General features: G+C 55.8%; 1 protein-coding gene across 2 annotated transcripts in view; it reads right to left on the minus strand.

Annotated features, from left to right (window-relative positions):
- Positions 1-15,907, minus strand: part of SLIT1 (slit guidance ligand 1) — a 165,853-nt gene that overhangs the window by 43,403 nt on the left and 106,543 nt on the right. For both annotated transcript variants that reach the window (XM_035724321.1, XM_035724322.1), the window contains exons 5-13: positions 8,418-8,489; positions 7,282-7,353; positions 6,564-6,635; positions 5,854-6,017; positions 4,390-4,537; positions 3,904-3,975; positions 3,335-3,406; positions 1,133-1,204; positions 234-377 (exon numbers count right to left, since the gene is read on the minus strand). In XM_035724321.1, coding sequence (XP_035580214.1) covers positions 234-377; positions 1,133-1,204; positions 3,335-3,406; positions 3,904-3,975; positions 4,390-4,537; positions 5,854-6,017; positions 6,564-6,635; positions 7,282-7,353; positions 8,418-8,489 — 888 coding nt within the window. The remainder of the gene's footprint in view (positions 1-233; positions 378-1,132; positions 1,205-3,334; positions 3,407-3,903; positions 3,976-4,389; positions 4,538-5,853; positions 6,018-6,563; positions 6,636-7,281; positions 7,354-8,417; positions 8,490-15,907) is intronic.

The following is a 15,907-nucleotide window of genomic DNA, read 5'->3' on the forward strand; positions in this document are numbered from 1 at the left end:
AAATGGCCCAGAGAAGCTGATTAACTTGGCCAGAGTCACACAATCAAGAAGAGGCACAGCTGGGAGTCGAACCCAGGACTATCCAACCCAAAGTCTGTGTTCTTTCCTCTATAAGAGGCCACTCCTGGTGAGCAAAAGGCACAGGGCAAGACAGCTGCCTGTCCCCGGAGGCTGTCACTCCTCCCTAGGTCCTCCTGCTGGGACTGAGGGAAGGAGAGCAAGAGGGCACTCACAGGGTCTGGATGGCCCGCAGGGAGGTGAAGGTGCCCTTGGCGAGGCTCTGGATCTTGTTGTCATACAGGGAAAGAAGTGAGAGGTTCTGCAGATCCTGGAAGGCATCGGGCCGGACACAGTTGATCTTGTTGGCGTTCAAGAGCCTGTGGGCAGACCAGGGCCGGGTGGTGAGGGGAGAGGCGCAGAATCGGCCGCGTCAACATGCCCTGGGCACCTCCCTGGCACCAAGCGTGCACTGTCTGGGGGAGAAGTGCACAGGAGCTGGCGCGGGGAGTCCGGCCCTCTGGCTGTCCGCTGCGTGCAGGAAGCCGAGACCTCCGACTGCCCTCTCTGTGCAAGGGACCGTCCTGCTCCACCAGCTCCTCTCGCTTTCAAGGAAACTGCTACAAGTGCTCACAGAGTTCTTGGGAAGCAGAAAGCACAGTGGTCAGGCCACCTCCCAAAGGCATTTTGGAGGCTCCCCTCCTTTCCAGAGTCTGCCGGGTTGCCAGGCACCTGAGATGGAGCATTTGGGTTCTGCGCCCCTTGGGTCCTGGGAGAGCACCCCTGCCTGAACTCCCATGCTTCAGGGAGGCTGAGCTGGGTCCAAGTGTCCCCCCATAGGAGACAACTCTGTCCCCAGCCACCCTGACCTCCTCGGGAACACAGGCTGCAACTCGGGAGCCCCTCAGCTCAAGCGTCCCAGGATCTGCTCTGAACCTGACCCCCCTCCCTCCCTCCCTGGCCTCAAAAGAATCCCAGGGTCCCTCGCAGCACCCCCAGCTCTGCCACTGTCCAAACTCCTTGCCTCATTGAGTCCTGTACCCCAAAGAGGCTGGCAAGGCTAGTCTGAGAGGCCCGAGGAATACTAGCCCCCTCCCTGGGCGCTACCCAAGGACACCTGCAGATGGGTCCTTACAGGAGCTGTAGGGTGTACAGGCCTCCAAACACACCCCGGGGGAGGTCTGTGATCTTGTTCCCATACAGGACCCTGGAGACAAAAGGCAGCAGAAAGAGAGAGTAAGAGGACAGCCTACCAGGTGGGGCACGACTTTGCAAGTCGCACCCACACAATGGCACCCCCTCTAAACCATTCACAGGGCACAGCACAGTGGTGTAGGTTTGTTGTAACAAGCTGCCAGCAGGTGGCAGTAAAGTGTGTTAAGATAGGGTCCTCCGTTTGTAGTTTCCAACGGGCTAGAGGCAGCCGTGATCCCAACTACTGCAGAGCAGGCCCCCAGTACCTGCTCTCTGCCTCATGCATGGAACCCACAGAAGCCTGCAAAGGGGCCCTTTGGGGAACTCCATAGGAAATTAAGCTGGCCCCGGATGTAAAATGAGACTGTTCAAAGAGGAGAAAATCCCATGGGTAGGGTAATTAACATATTTTCAGAGAATTACAAGAAAAAACCATGAATGCCAGACGGCTTGCACGGAATGAGCTCTGACGTCAAGCAACAGATAACACACCAGAAAGAAACAGATCAAAGTTTAGCTGTGCGGAGGTCTAGGCGGTGGGGGTACAAGTGGGTTTCTTTACCTTTGTTCCCTCTGCGTTGGGCAGGAATTCCATGTACGATTAGGGAAGAAGCATAGGTTCCAAAAAGCCATGCAGGAATGGGTTTAGGCAGAGGGAGAAGTATCACCAGGGCTTGGGGACAGGGTATACTCCATTCCCAATATTGCAAGCAGCCCCCACAAGCCACCCCGGAAACAACTCAGCCTGTGTAAAAACAGTCTGTACTTCAGGATCCTTTCTGGAGGAGGGCATGGCAGAAGCAAAGGCCCTGCAGTGGGATCCAGGTTGGCCCATGTGAATTCAGTGTGGTTTGAGTAGAGGAAACAAATGGAATAATAGCTTGGATTTTACCCAGTGAGCACCAGGAAGCCTCTGAGACAGGATCAGATTTGCATTTGGAAAGATCAGAGTGGAGGGGGCAGGAGCTGAAGCAGGGAGACCAGGTCAGGCTCTGCCAAGGTGGACACTGGCAGCGGGGTCTATTAGCATGACATCAGCACCAAAGTTCCCTATAGTGGGGAGACGGCTTTGACCAGGTATCCATGAGCAATAGGAACCCACTTAAATGGGCTATTGTCATGTACCAATTTAGAAAGTTTCATTCATTTCTCAGATGAAGATCCCTGCATTTTGGCAGGCCACCTCCAGAATCTGATCTCCTCAGCCAATGACAGAGACTCATCACCAGGCTGTCAGGTACAGCTGTGCAGGTTGTATATGGCACTTAAGGGGTGCCATTCACAATTGGTCCCACCCACTACCTCACACTCCACTCCAAGAGAAGAGGGTGCACACAGAGGCACTGAGCTGGTAGCCTCCTATACTCCCCAAGGGGGAGTTCCATCCTATTTCACTTTCCAGGCCCCTAATCTATGCAAGGCCTGTGTTCAGTGCTGCCAACGATAAGCAAAAACACTCACTCCTCAGAGCAACAAATGGCCTCTACCAATGGGGGGCTCACCCAACTACAGGGTACCCTGAGTGCACTCTGTATAGACAGGTGCTGTGGGACCTCAGAGAGTGGGGGGCTTGGTGAACCTGGGGGTGCAAGCAAGGGCTCTGGGAAAGAGAGAGATGAAGTAACATTTCCAAGATGAATGTTTGATGCTGCATGGCATTTTGTAGACTAATGGACCACCCCCCCTCATAAACCCTCCAGGGAAGGGAAATGGGGAGAGGTAGAAGAAAATGCTTTTTTTCTCATCCCCCACCACAACTTGCGAGCACACCTGAGATGAACGGCACAAGCTGTGGCAGATGTCACAACTGGAGCTGGGAGTGGCTGCCCTTATAAGTGAGCTGGGGAAGGTTTAGGAGCTTAGAATGCGGGGGATCCGGAAGGGAGGGAGGCGGGGCCAACATGAAGGCTGGGCCAAGTCAGGTGACTGCAGCCAAGAATGCTGGGAAAATCCCCTTTGGGGCAGGAAAAGCATCAGAGTTGTCAGGGGCAACAGCTCGGGGCTGTATCCCGCCACCCCCTCTCAGCTGCAGAGTGTCCGCCAGCGAGGAAGGGGGAGCTGGGAATGGCCTCCGCCTCTGGAGGGGCCCTGGCACAGGGATGGGGGCACCCTGGACCCTGGCAGACTTGGCACGGCTACTCACAGCGAGTTCAGGGAGCGGAGGCCCTGGAAGGCGTCGGGCGCGATCTCTGCGATCTGGTTGTTGCTTAGGTCTCTACAAGGTGAGCAGGAGGGAAACCTGCTGAATCCCCTGGCAGCCACCGGAGCCCTGCTTGGCCCCTCCTCCCAGATGCCACAGGAGGGCAGGCATTTCTAGAAAACTGAGGGGCCAGTTCTCCCATCCCCATGAAAAGCCCCCGGCCATATTTCCCTGTGCAGTCTGAGGCTTGTGCTCAGGCCGGCAGTCCAGCCTTGGTCCGTTCTTGAGGAAGCCTTACCCCGCAGCTCAGCTGTCCCCTACACCCCCCTCTCACGTCTGCAATTGCTCCCAGGAGTGCCCCGGCTGAGATGGAGGATGACAGTCAGCTCTGGTCATGTGCCAGACTCAGGTTCAACACCCCACGTGGGCCCCACGCTAACTGTGAGGAGGTCAGGTCACACCGCCGCCATCCACACATCACAGATGAACCTGCCCCACGGCGGTGACATGTCTGTTCCAGGCCCTTCCCCCTGCCCCATCCTGACTCCCAGGAAGTGGCAGGAGACACTCACATCCTCCGCAGCTTTCTGTAGGGAGAGAAGGCTCCTGGGGGGATGGACTTGATCCCATTGAGCTCCAGGCGGCTGCAGAGAGAGGACACAGAAGCAGCTGGGTCCTGACTGCTGCCACCCAAACCAGGCCCTTTGCCCCTGCTCCCATCCTCCATAGGCTGGCACCGGCAGAGGAAGGGAGCTGCTGTATTTGAGTCCCATTACCCCAGATTTTTGTGGCCGAAAGGAGCCCACAAATCAGGCTACTACTAAGAAACCAACTCCAGCAGACTCACCCCGCTGGGCTGGACAAAAAGACCACAGAGGGACACCCCCTCCCAACTCTCTAGAGGGGCCCAGCTTTGGGTAGAGGGCTCAGGCCAGCCAAGGCTGGCTATCTCTCCTCCATTTGCACGGAGGGGCCTCGGGTGAGCCCTTCACTGGACTACCAGAGCCTGGCCTGGCCCAAGGGCCCGCGGCCCAGCATCCGCCCTGGCCCGTACTCACATCTCCGTCATGGTCTCAGGTAGGTTGGCGGGGATGGCCGTGAGGCCTTTGCCACGACAGTCCACAATGCCATTGCTGCAGGTGCACATGGCCGGGCAGGAGCCGGAGGAGAGGGTGCAGGAAGGCACTCGGCCCGCCTCCCCTTGGCCTGAGGAAACAGTAGGCTGTGACCGGGGGGTGTCCCATGCTAGCACCTCCCACCCCAGATACAGCATCACGGGTGGGGACAGGGCATATAGTGTTTCTCTGAATGCGGATGAACCAGAGGAGGTCACCGAGGACTACCATGTAACTCTGTGGGCGCCTAGCACATAGCACGTGCTTGATAGATATTTGCTGAACTTGAATCTGAACCTAACTCAGCTGCATGAGAGTGTGATTCACACGCTAGGAAATCCTGGCCTAAATTCTAAAGCTCCAGGTTCTAGTCCATGTCACTCAACACTTTTGAGCCTCAATCTCCTCAGTGGTCACCGGAGAATGACAAGAAGCCTTTTGAGCCTCAGTCTCCTCAGTGGTCACCGGAGAATGACAAGGACTATGTTCATCGGGTACTCACTCTGGGCCACATGCTGTGGGAAGGGTTATATATGCAGTATCTCATTTAACCTATGAGGGGTGTGATGTTCTTGTGGCCATTTTACAGATGAGAAAACTGAGTCCTTGATATTATTTAATTTGTGGACAATCACACAGCTAATAGGTGGTAAAACCGGGATAAAGTGTAGTGGCTGATATAAATTTTTTAAATTGAAGTAGAACACACAGGTGCACCATCTTAAGTGTATAGCTGGCTAAAGTTCTGCTCATGGGTACACCCACAGAACCGTCCCCAGACATAGAACATTTCTATCACCCAAGAGGGCTCCCTCATGCCCCTTCTCCGAGGCAGCCGCTATTCTGAGATCTATCACCAAAGATTCGTTCTGCTGATTTGTGGACTTCACATAAATGAAATCAGACAGCAGGTCCTCTTGTGTCTGGCTTCTTCCGCTCAATACAGAAGCTTTGAGATTCGCCCACACTGTTGTGTATATCAGCAGCTTGCTCTTTGTCACTGCTGAGCAGTATTCTATTGTATGGACAGATCATAATTAGTTTATCCGTTCCCTTGCTGGTGGACATTTGGGCTGTCTCCAACCCGGGGCTACTATGAAAAAAAGCCGTCTTGAATATTCTCGGGCATGGTTTTTTCCGAGGGGTGAGAACAGGAGATGATAGATGGGGCAGGAGGGGGAAGTGGGAGGGGACAGGAGGTGACGGGTGAGGACTGGAGGTGTGGGCGGTCCAGGGGGTGGTGGATAAGAACAGGAGGTGATGGGCGAAGAGAGGAGGTCACGGGTGGGCCGGATGTTAGTGCACGGTGACAGGAGGTCATGGGAGGGAACAAGATGCAGGGGTGGGGCGGGGGGAGCAGAAGGCAGGTGATGGGCAGTCGAGAGCCCCGGCAGGGCCTGCACCCACCTGAGCAGCTGAACTCACTCTTCTGGACCTCGGCCACATTGAGGCCACGCAGGCTGGCGGGGCCTGAGCACTGGGTGAAGAGCCCGATGGTTGGCCTCTGCCTCAGCCACTGTGAGAGCCAGGCCAGGTGACAGTCGCAGAACAGGTGATTGGAGTGCAGGCGGCTGCGGGGGGAGAGGGTAGCTCACAACCCACCCACCTGGGCCCCCAGCCCCCAGCCCAATAGTGGGAACGCCCCCCTACCAGGGAGCGGGCCAAGCCTCCGGTGCTCCATGCAGCCCCAGAGTCGGAGCTCAAGCCAACTGGGGGTTACCCGCAGCAGCAGGACACTTCCGGCGGCCGCCCCCCGCCCTCCCAGCTCGCGTGGGGCAGCCACTGGCCGGAGTGTGACCAGCAAATGATTCATCCCACTGAGCCCACACGGACCCGCTGCCCGAAAGCCCATCACTCATTTTTAAACACAAAAATAAATCAATTGTATTCCGAGGAAAAATCAAATATAAATGACATTCAATATCCTTCCATTTTGGGTCACTTCCCTCCCCCTTGGACTCCGACACCACCACCCTGAATGGATGACCACTGAGAACGCAAAGAAGAAGAAGGAGCTCTTTCTCCCACCCGTGGACGCCTTCAGCCCCTTCCCCACCATCCCTGGAGCCAGCCCCCACTTGGCCGCTGGGCCCCTGGCTGCCCCTGGGCCAACTCACAAGGTCCGCAGCTTGGGCATGTGGTTGAAGCTGGACACGGGGATGGTGGTGATGTTGTTGTTGTTCAGGGTCCTGGTCAGGGGAAACCAGAGTCAGAGGGCGTCTGTGCGGTCGGCAGTTACACTGGAAGGAGGGCACGAGGCTTCTCTCTGACACGCACTCAGACTCTCACACCCAGATCCATGGTCCCCCTTCCAGGGGAGCCGGGACTGGGCTGGATCCTGGAGAATACGCCCACTGAAGAGCTAGAGACACAGAGCTACCCTCAGGGAAACCCCTGAGCTGGGACAGAGGTGATAAGGCAGGTACCACAGACTCCACGTCGGGACAGGGAGGTAGAGCAAGAGGAGGGAAAGGCTGCCTGTGGGCTTGAGCTGGTTGGGAAGTAAGTGTGGGGTTTCACGGAGGGAGACGGGGAGGCATTCCTGCCTCATGTGTCAGAAAGTCCTGGAAGCCACAGATACTGCCCTGGGCTTCATCGTGCGCAGGGTAAGCCTGGGTCAGGCGCTGCAGGCATGACCCCACGAGCTGGTTTCCCCCCATCCTGGGTGGCGAGTCCAGGAGAGCAGAGAGCATGGCCTCTGCCCTGGGCCTAGCACTGCGTCCCGGGGGGGCTCACACCTCCTGGGCTGCTCCCAGCCTGACCCCGGCTGCCTGGGCCAAGCTCCCACGTTCCCAGGCTCTCCAGCCACTGATGCCCTTCCCATGCTTCACTTACAGCACCTCCAGCCCCCGCAGAGCCCGGAAGGCCCCTTCCTCGATGCAGCTGATCTGGTTCTTGTCCAGCTGTCTGTGAAGCAAAAGAAAGTTGTGCAGGAAGCAATGTTGCCTAGAGCAGCGGCGTCCAGATGCTTTGATCAAGCGCTCCATTAGTTTAAAACAAAGAGGCCTGGCCCCAATCTTTTGTTCCGTATATATGTGTTGATCCAAATAGTAAATACTAACAAAAGCTTACGTTCTTTCTTATTTCGTTAAAACAATAAATATAAATAAAAGTTATATTCTATTCCTCCACCTAACTTGGCATATCCTCCGGGGAGCGGGCACCTTGCCCGCCCCCTTTGGAGACCAGCCGGAGGGTGCTGGCAACTGGAAGTCGAAACAGCCTCTCCCAAGGGCAGCGGCAGCAAGAGCTCACACACAGATTTCACCCCGAGGGCCCAGTGAGACTGACTAGCTGTGGCCACCTGGAATGCTGTTTTTGGAATAAACTGAAGCTGTGATTGGGGTCCCTTGGGAAAGAAGGCAGTGCCCAGTTGTCTACTACAGACTTGGGGTCAGGGAGTGACAGGCATGCCGGGCATTTGTCATTCCTGCCGCAGTCCGAACTTGGAGGGTGATAAGCCTGGACCAGAATAAATGTGAATAATAGGAAGAAACCATTACATTTAAATAGCACATGACAAAGCATATTTATTTCCATGTCTCATTTGAACTTCAGAACAAGCCTGTGAGGCAAATATGATGGTCCCATTTTACAGAACAATATACTGAAGCTCAGTGAAGTTAACTGACTTGCGGCCACTTCCACAGTATGGACCTGGAAGAGAAGACTCACACCAAGCTCTCTCAATCTACTGAAGGGCAAGAGCATGCAGACTGGGCCATTTAAATGGACCATGAACCTCACCTAAGCACCCACAGTTCATGACACTCCCTTCTACCCAGTCCCCAAAGGCCACCTGTTTCCTTCGAGCCCAGACTGTTCCAGAAGACCATGCTGGCCCCAGCCGTATCAGAGCCCATACCAGCTCCTTGGCTGCCTGGGCCACAGGGCTCGGGAGATGCACAAGGATACTGCAAGGGGTGGCCCTCCGGCCCCTGCACCCTTCTCCCTCCCAGGCCTGGACTCACAAATTTTTGAGGTCTGTAGCTCCACGAAAAGCTTTTCTGGGGATGGCCTGGATTGTGTTCTCACTCAGGTCCCTGAGAGGATAAAGCCAGAGGGAGAAAAACACTGATCAGAAGAGATTTCTCCAGAGTGCCCCAATGAGTCAGGGAGGTCGGGATGGCCAGATGGTGTTCCAGCATCCGGGAGAGTGCCTGGCACCCAAAGTCCCGCTCAGTGAGCATCTGTTGAAGGAATGAAGCAAGGAAGGAATGATGGAGCTGGAGAGAAGTACCCTGCCCTGGAGGGAGCTTTGTGCCCAACTACCTCCCCTCTCTACACAGAGGGGGTTGCAGCCAGAGGGACGAGCCTGGGGCAGCAGTGACCGATTCTGCCAGACCCCAACCCTGCCCACAGACCCCCAGAGGTCAGCTCAGCCCCCAAGGCATCATCGAGGGCTGCAAAGGAACAAGCAAAGGAGGGGCTTCTCGATGAGCCCACAGCCACCCTGGGACCTGTGCTAAGTTCACCCGAGACTCACTCTGTTTTACTGATAAGGAATAAGGGCTCAGGAGTAAGGTGCCACTGGTAACCCGGCCAGTACGTGGCACAATCAGGTCACAAAATCCAGGCTGGGTCTGACTCCAGATCCTGTGCTCTCAGGCCTGCCGTCAGCAGAGCCACCTCCAAGAGCCTAGCGCACGCCAGAGGCTGCCCCATGCAGCCTGTTTCTCATGTTGGCCGGGGGCCACAGGGCTGCATCCCTGTCCTGCAGCCTGGATGGCAGGGGTCACTGACGATGTCACCATCTCCCCATTATTAGTGTCCCGATGTGAGGGAGGAGGAGTCGCAGGGACACTGCAAATCCCTGGCCTCTGCAAGCCCCAGACCAGCTTCTGGACACATCCTCTGGCTCCACTGGCAGATAGGGCCTCAGGCACCTGCCCACCAGCCTCTCCCTTCCTCTCTTAGAATCCTTACTACAGACTTTTACAAATGCCCCTTTCCAGGGCAGCTTTTCCTTGCCACAGTAGTGGCATCAACTGCCACCATGTTCCAAGAGTGTCCCCGAGGCCAGCACTGCCTAGCACATCACGTATGTGAACTCACTTGACCCTGGCACTAACCATGGGGCAAACACTATTACTGTCCCCCTTTACCGAAGGATAAGAGGAAGGCTCAGACCAAGTCAAGGGAACACAGCTGGTGAGTGGTGGCTCCAGAATCCGAGCCCAGAAAGTGAAGGTCCCAGAGCTACCCCTTTGCATAGCAGCCCTAGGAGCAGGAACTAGAAGTAGGAGGGATGTCTTCCCCTATTCTGCACAGGAGGGAACCGAGCTCCAAGAAGTGAAGCAATCTGCCCAAGGTTAAAGCAAGATGGGGACCCAGGCGAGCCCTACAACATATGTGCCCTCAGGGTCCTTAACCTGGACAGCCAGGGGCTGACTGTCCTGACGTGGGATCCAATGCTGGGCAGTTCCACAGACCCCCCCAGCTCCTTCTGGGCCAGGCCCACAGGGCTTTGACCATGTCCTTCCTTTCAGCCTGTCACCCGACAGGCCTTCGGGTTCACTGCCAGCCCCAAGAACATGGCCCACAGGGCCCCCCGGCACACAGTCCCTCGGAGCACCCACCACGCGCTACCTGCCGTCCTGGCACCCCCACTCCGCACTGCCTGCCGAGCTGCTTTCCCCTTTCTCTGCAATTCCCAGCAGCCCCTCCATCTTGAGAGGACAGGAGAGCACTTGAGCCTTTACTTATCTGCTAATCCTGTTGTCACCTCTTCCTTGCCTGGAGAGAGCACCTTGGTGACTCTGTCCCCTGCCCAGCTTCCGTCCTGCAGGTAATTGCCACAGTGAAGGCACACCCTGTACTGGCCTGGCCCTACCGTCCCCATGGTCTATGACCTTGATCTCTCCCCTTTCTTAAGTAGACCCTGGCACTGGGCAGGTCGGACAGGTAAACCGCTGACTTGGGAGCAAGGCTGTGTGGGCCACACAGGTCAACCAGAGACGCCGGCTGGCAGGGGCTGGGAGGGGCTCCCGGGGCTTCTCCTCACGGTCTCTGCAAGAAGCCAGCCGCCGCGTCACCCTGGAGAGACCTGCACGGAGAGAACCAGCTTCCAGCAATGTCCGTCAGGCACCAAGGAAACAGATTCCCCGGCCCCCGTCAAGCTCCCAGACTCTGTGTTGACATGGCCCCCAGAATTCAGACACGGAAATCCTGATGCCCAGTGTGACAGTGTTGGGAAGCGGGGCCTCGGGGAATGCGTAGGTCCTGAAGGTGGTGGAGCCCCCTGAGAACGAGAGGTCTGAGATGCGAGGACACAGCGATGAGCCAGGAAGTGGGGCCTCACCAAACACCAGTCAGCCAGCACCATGACCCTGGCCTTTCCAACCTCCAGAACGGTGAGGAACAAATATTGTTTGTTTATAAACTACTCAGTTTATGGTATTTCTGTTACAGTAGCCGGAACTGACTAACGCAGCCCCAGCCAACGTCTTGACTGCAATCTCATTCAAGACCACCCAGCCACCTTACAGAAACTGGGAGACAATACATGTTTGTTGTTCTTTTCAGCCACTGTGTTTCAGGGTTCAACAGTCAATGACTAAAACAGGGCTGCTTTGGGGGAATGGGCTAAGAGAGAGGCTTGGAGGCGGTGCTAGAGAGCGTGCTCTGACTCTGAGGGGACGAGGGCCCCTGAGAGCCTCTGAGGAAGGCAGGGTCATGCTCAGATTTGACATGAATGAGCTGAAATATGTTCACGATGTGGCCCCATCGCTTTGCACTTTGGGCCTCAGTTTCCTCGTTTGTCAAATGCACAGTCTGAACTAGATGATCTCCTCTCCCCCCGCCCCAGCACAGTCCCACCACACACTGACTACTCCCAGACACGGCAAGCCACAGCAAGCCACACTGCTCCCACACGGCAAGCTTGGTTCCTGGGGTATCTGAGATCCCCCTATCCCAGGGGAGGCAAGGGACGGGGAGCCCGTCGCTGACGGCACACCTTCTGAGAAAGGCAGGATAAGAGAAGACCGAGACAGCCATCTGCCTTTTCCTCCCCACAGAGAACCAGGGAGAACAAAGCATGGATGGTGAGGGCAAGACAATGGTAAGGAGGGGCAGGGGCCTGGAGACTTCTACAGAGTCAGGAAGAAACAGAGGGGGCACAGCAGGTGGGGACCTCCAGCAGGACAGTCATCTCGGCCCCAGCTGGCAGGCCACCCTTCAGCTAAGCCTGGGAGGGAACTCTGGGCCGGCCACTCACATCCATTATTCTGTTTAATCCCCACCACCCACCCTGCAAGGAAGGTTTTTTATTTGTATCGATTAGTGTATTGATTTAAGACAACCTTGTTCCAGAAAGGCTTTAAGGTGGCTTATAGGGATTTACAAAAAAGCAAGAGAGCAAGAGTGAAAAGTGGGGCAAAGAGAAGAAAAATCAATAGCAGATACCAAGAACAAGGCACGATGTCACCCACACACCTGCCAGGTCCAGGGCAGAACATGGGCTCTGGGTTTTCTGAGAGCTGATGGAAAAGGGGGACAGTGGTCCCTTAACAGCGTCCCCAATATACATATAATTTCAAAAGGACCAGTTTGTCAGGAGAATAGCTGTTTGGGGTACAAAGATGAGACAAGAATTCTCCAGGGATCCTTATAAAAAAATGACAGTGTGGCCTAATCAATAACACTAGAGCCTTATAATAAATGGGTTTCAAGTGTCTGGTTCTTATAATAGTATTGCATCAAAGTGCAATTCAGGAAACGCAATTCTATAAGGACTCACAGCAGGAGCTAAGTGGGGAAGGAAGGGGCAGAAACAGTCTGTGCAAAGGCAGGAGGCGTAATAGAGCCGGGCACTACCCGGGAGTAGTTAGGTTTGCCTGGAGCAGAATGTGCTGGGAATGTGTCTGCAGGAAAAAGCCTTTGTAGGCCAGAGAAGGTGACAGGTTACACCAGAGAGGCATTTGATCCGATGGCCTTTAGACATTGCTCAGGAGCACCAAAGCTTACAGAGGAAAGATGCTGCCCCCAGGGCAGGCAGGAGAGCCCATCCAGGAGGTGAGGGTCCAGGGGTGGGTGTGGAGCCACCTGGGGCCGGCCCACAGGAGCAAGCCACTCACACGGGTAAAATGAGGCAAGGAAAGGGAACTTCAGACCCTGGAAGAGGCCAGCCTCTAGACCAGAGGAAAGGGTGGGCCTCGGAAGCCTGAGGAAAAGGCAGCATGCCGGCGGCACAAGAGGTGCTGGAAAGAGCGTGAACTCTGCGAGGAGAGGATCCGGGTTCGAAGCCTGCTGCTAGCATTTATCAGCCAGGCCCCCGGAAGGTATGCCCCTGACCGCTTCGATGTCCCTGATTATAAAATGGAGATAAAAATACCTACCACACGGGTTTGGAAAAGATGAGTTCTTGTGTTTAAGCTTCTGTTCTAGGACCTCCACAGCAATATTTAAGAGAGCAGGCTTCTGTCCCTCCTCAAACACAGCGGGCCAGTCCCTTTCCTAAGGGTCTGACTGTTGTCTCCAGTACGCTCACTAGGGGGCACCAGAAGCCTGCCCTCCTGGGCTCAGAGGCCTCCGCCACCGCACAGACCCTAACACAGCTATTCTCATTTTTTTGCCCCAGTTGACCTTCTATCTGGTCAACAATTGTCTTGTCTTTCCCAAACCTCTTTGAAGTAATGTTTCTCACCTCCATTTTCCCCAGGCTGGCATGCAATACCAAAAGGTACCACCTTACATCGCAATTCTGCTGTTTCCTCATCCCTTGGTGGCCTTGTCACAGGCCCTGAAGGGAGCGTGGCCTAGGGTCGGTCAGGGCAGAATGAGATACACTGAGACAGGGAAGGTGCTGGAGCTGGAGAGACAAACCCAAAGTGGGAGCCGCTGGTGGCCTGACCCTGGCCAGGGGAAAACAGAGGGTGCAGAGCCATGGGGCAGATAGGGGCACAGAAGGAAGTCCCAGGGAGGACAATGGAAGACAGACTGGAGAGCAAGGATGCAGTAGCCAGACAAGGGACAGACTGGGGAGATAAATACAGGTGTAGGGCCAGATTCTAAGGGTGAGGATGAGGTCTTGGACTTTGACAAGCTCCCAGGGGATACCAATGCTGCTGGTCCAGGAAGCACACACTGAGAGGCCAGGGTGGAGAGGAGAGAGCCCACAGCAGAGTGTCATAATAGAGATGGGTTCAATAAGCCCTGGCTTACCCACTTAAATTATGTGGTCTTGGGCAAGTCATTTAAACTCTCTGGCCTCAGTGTTCTCATCTGCAAAATGGGGTGGGGGTGAGCAGTGGAACCTACTTTGCAGGATCTGATATGACAGGTGCTGTGGGTTCTCACTCCTGCCTGTTACTCCACTTATGCTGTCATTCCTTCAATTCTTCAAATCCCTCCTGCCACAGGACCTTTGCCCTTGCTATTCCCTCTGCTAGAATATTCTTCCTCTACTCTGCAAACTCCTATTCATCCTTCACATCTCAGTCTACAGACCCTTCCCCTGACTGCTCCCTTGGCTTCAGACTCCTAAGACCCCATGTTTTTCCTTCTTAGCACTAATCCAGGTTTATAATGAAACATTAGTATACTGAATGTAATTAATACTGATTTTTGGTTAATATCCATCTCCCACTCCAGACCATCATCTCTCTCTCACTCTTTTTGGCCCCAGACCATAATCTCTTAAGAGTACTGTCTCTTGTGTTCCCCATAGTATCCCTGGACCTAGCACATTGCGGGGGCTCGGTAATTTTTAACTGAACTGAACTAACGTGGATGCACATCATTCTCTCGCTCTCACCCCTCTGCGTATTTCTGACCAAAACAAGGAGGGAGGACAGGCGGTGCAACTGAGAGGGGAAGCCCGGGGCTTGGGGCTGGACCGGCTGGCTTTGTGTCATCATCTTTGTAAGAGACCAAGCCTCCTCGCTCGGGCACTCGGTATACTTAACCTCCTCTGCCTAACACAGCAGCAGTGGACCCAGCGGGAGCTCTGAAAGGGAAGGGAGGTGTTGGAGGAGCACTTGTCGCTCTTGTTTTGTCATCAACTCTGCCCGTCCCTTCACGCATCCTCATGGAACCTTAGTAACTGAACCCCCTTGGGCAGTTCTGAGGTGGCGCCAGCAACATGAGCAGGGAGGTTTGGGCAGCGTTGGACGAAGGTGATTCTCCTGGGGCCCCACAAGATAGAGAGGGAGCTGAAGCCCCTAAGAGTCTATGGCAGGGGGGTGGGGGACTCCAGTTAAGAGTTCCAAGGCCAAGATCCTCATGGTCTGAACCCCACCACCCAAGATCAAGAGCCCTGAGAGGTGAGCTGCTGCCAATTGCAGCAGCCCCTTGGTCTGGGAACACCCCCAGAGACCCCAGCCCGGCCCCTTTCTATGAAGAGAAGGGGGCAGCCAGGCCCACACCCTGACTTGGGCACTATCCCAGGGGCCCCCTCCTCCTGCACACTCCGCCAATCCCACCAGCTTCTGCCAGGGCTGGGGAAAGCAGGGCGTGGGAAGCCGAGGTCGGGACCCCATGTTCTTGCTGCTAATCCCCCTTCACGCTCTAACCAGATTGGGCCCTGCCGGCAGACTGGCCTCTGAGGGGATCAGCAGGGAGCCCAGCCGGGGACTGCTGGGCACCAGCCAAGGACAGACTCGGCCCCGGGTTCCGGCCGCCAGCTTGTCAACCCCACTGCAGAGCTCGGGGCCCACTCTGTCTGCCTCTCAAGCCACAAGGAAGCCCTGGGAAGCCTGGCCTGGCCCCTTGCCCTTGTAGCCTGACTGGTGACCTGAAGCCTACCCAATAAGGGGCCTAATGGGGAGGGAAGCAGGGCACTTCACCCAGGTCTTCCTTGTTGGGAGACTGTCAGGTAAGGACTCGGGCCCAGGAACGGACACAGCCGGCCATGGACCCATTGCGGGCACTCACAAGTTTCCTAACCCCAGGAGGCTCCGGCTGTGGGAAGCGGGAATCATCGTGGGCTTGGGGGCTTCACTGAGGCCATGTGCAGGGCTCTCAGCAGGCCCAGTGCCGTCAGCTGCCACGGCCTACACTTTAGAATTGTCCTTATGGGGCCCTGGGCGGGGGGTGGGGGGTGGGGGTCAGGGTTGGAAAATCCAGGACTGGGAATCCAGAGACTGAGACTCGAAGCCAGTTCTGCCACCAGCCCACTTGGTGACCTGGGGGGAGACCTGCAGTTAGTTCCCAGCCCCTCAGTCTTCCCTTCCAACAACACAGTCCTCCCAGTGAGGCCGGTGTGTGGTGGCCCGGCCAGCCTGGGGGGGCTGGGCTGGCTCCCACTGTTGCTGTTTGTGAGCCCCCCACTCCATCTCACTGTGGGTGGCTCAGTGCCCACACCTCTGGCACCTGGGCCAGCAACAGTGGAGCCCCCCTGGGAGTCTGTTAGAGGTATGGACTTTCTGGCCCCACCTGCCGCATCAGAATCTGGATTTTAGCAAGCCTCCCAGGTGATTCATCCACATGTTAAAGTTTGAGAGCCCTGCAACTGACAGAG

The sequence above is a fragment of the Zalophus californianus genome, chromosome 15 (assembly GCF_009762305.2).
Source record: "Zalophus californianus isolate mZalCal1 chromosome 15, mZalCal1.pri.v2, whole genome shotgun sequence".
NCBI lineage: Eukaryota > Metazoa > Chordata > Mammalia > Carnivora > Otariidae > Zalophus > Zalophus californianus.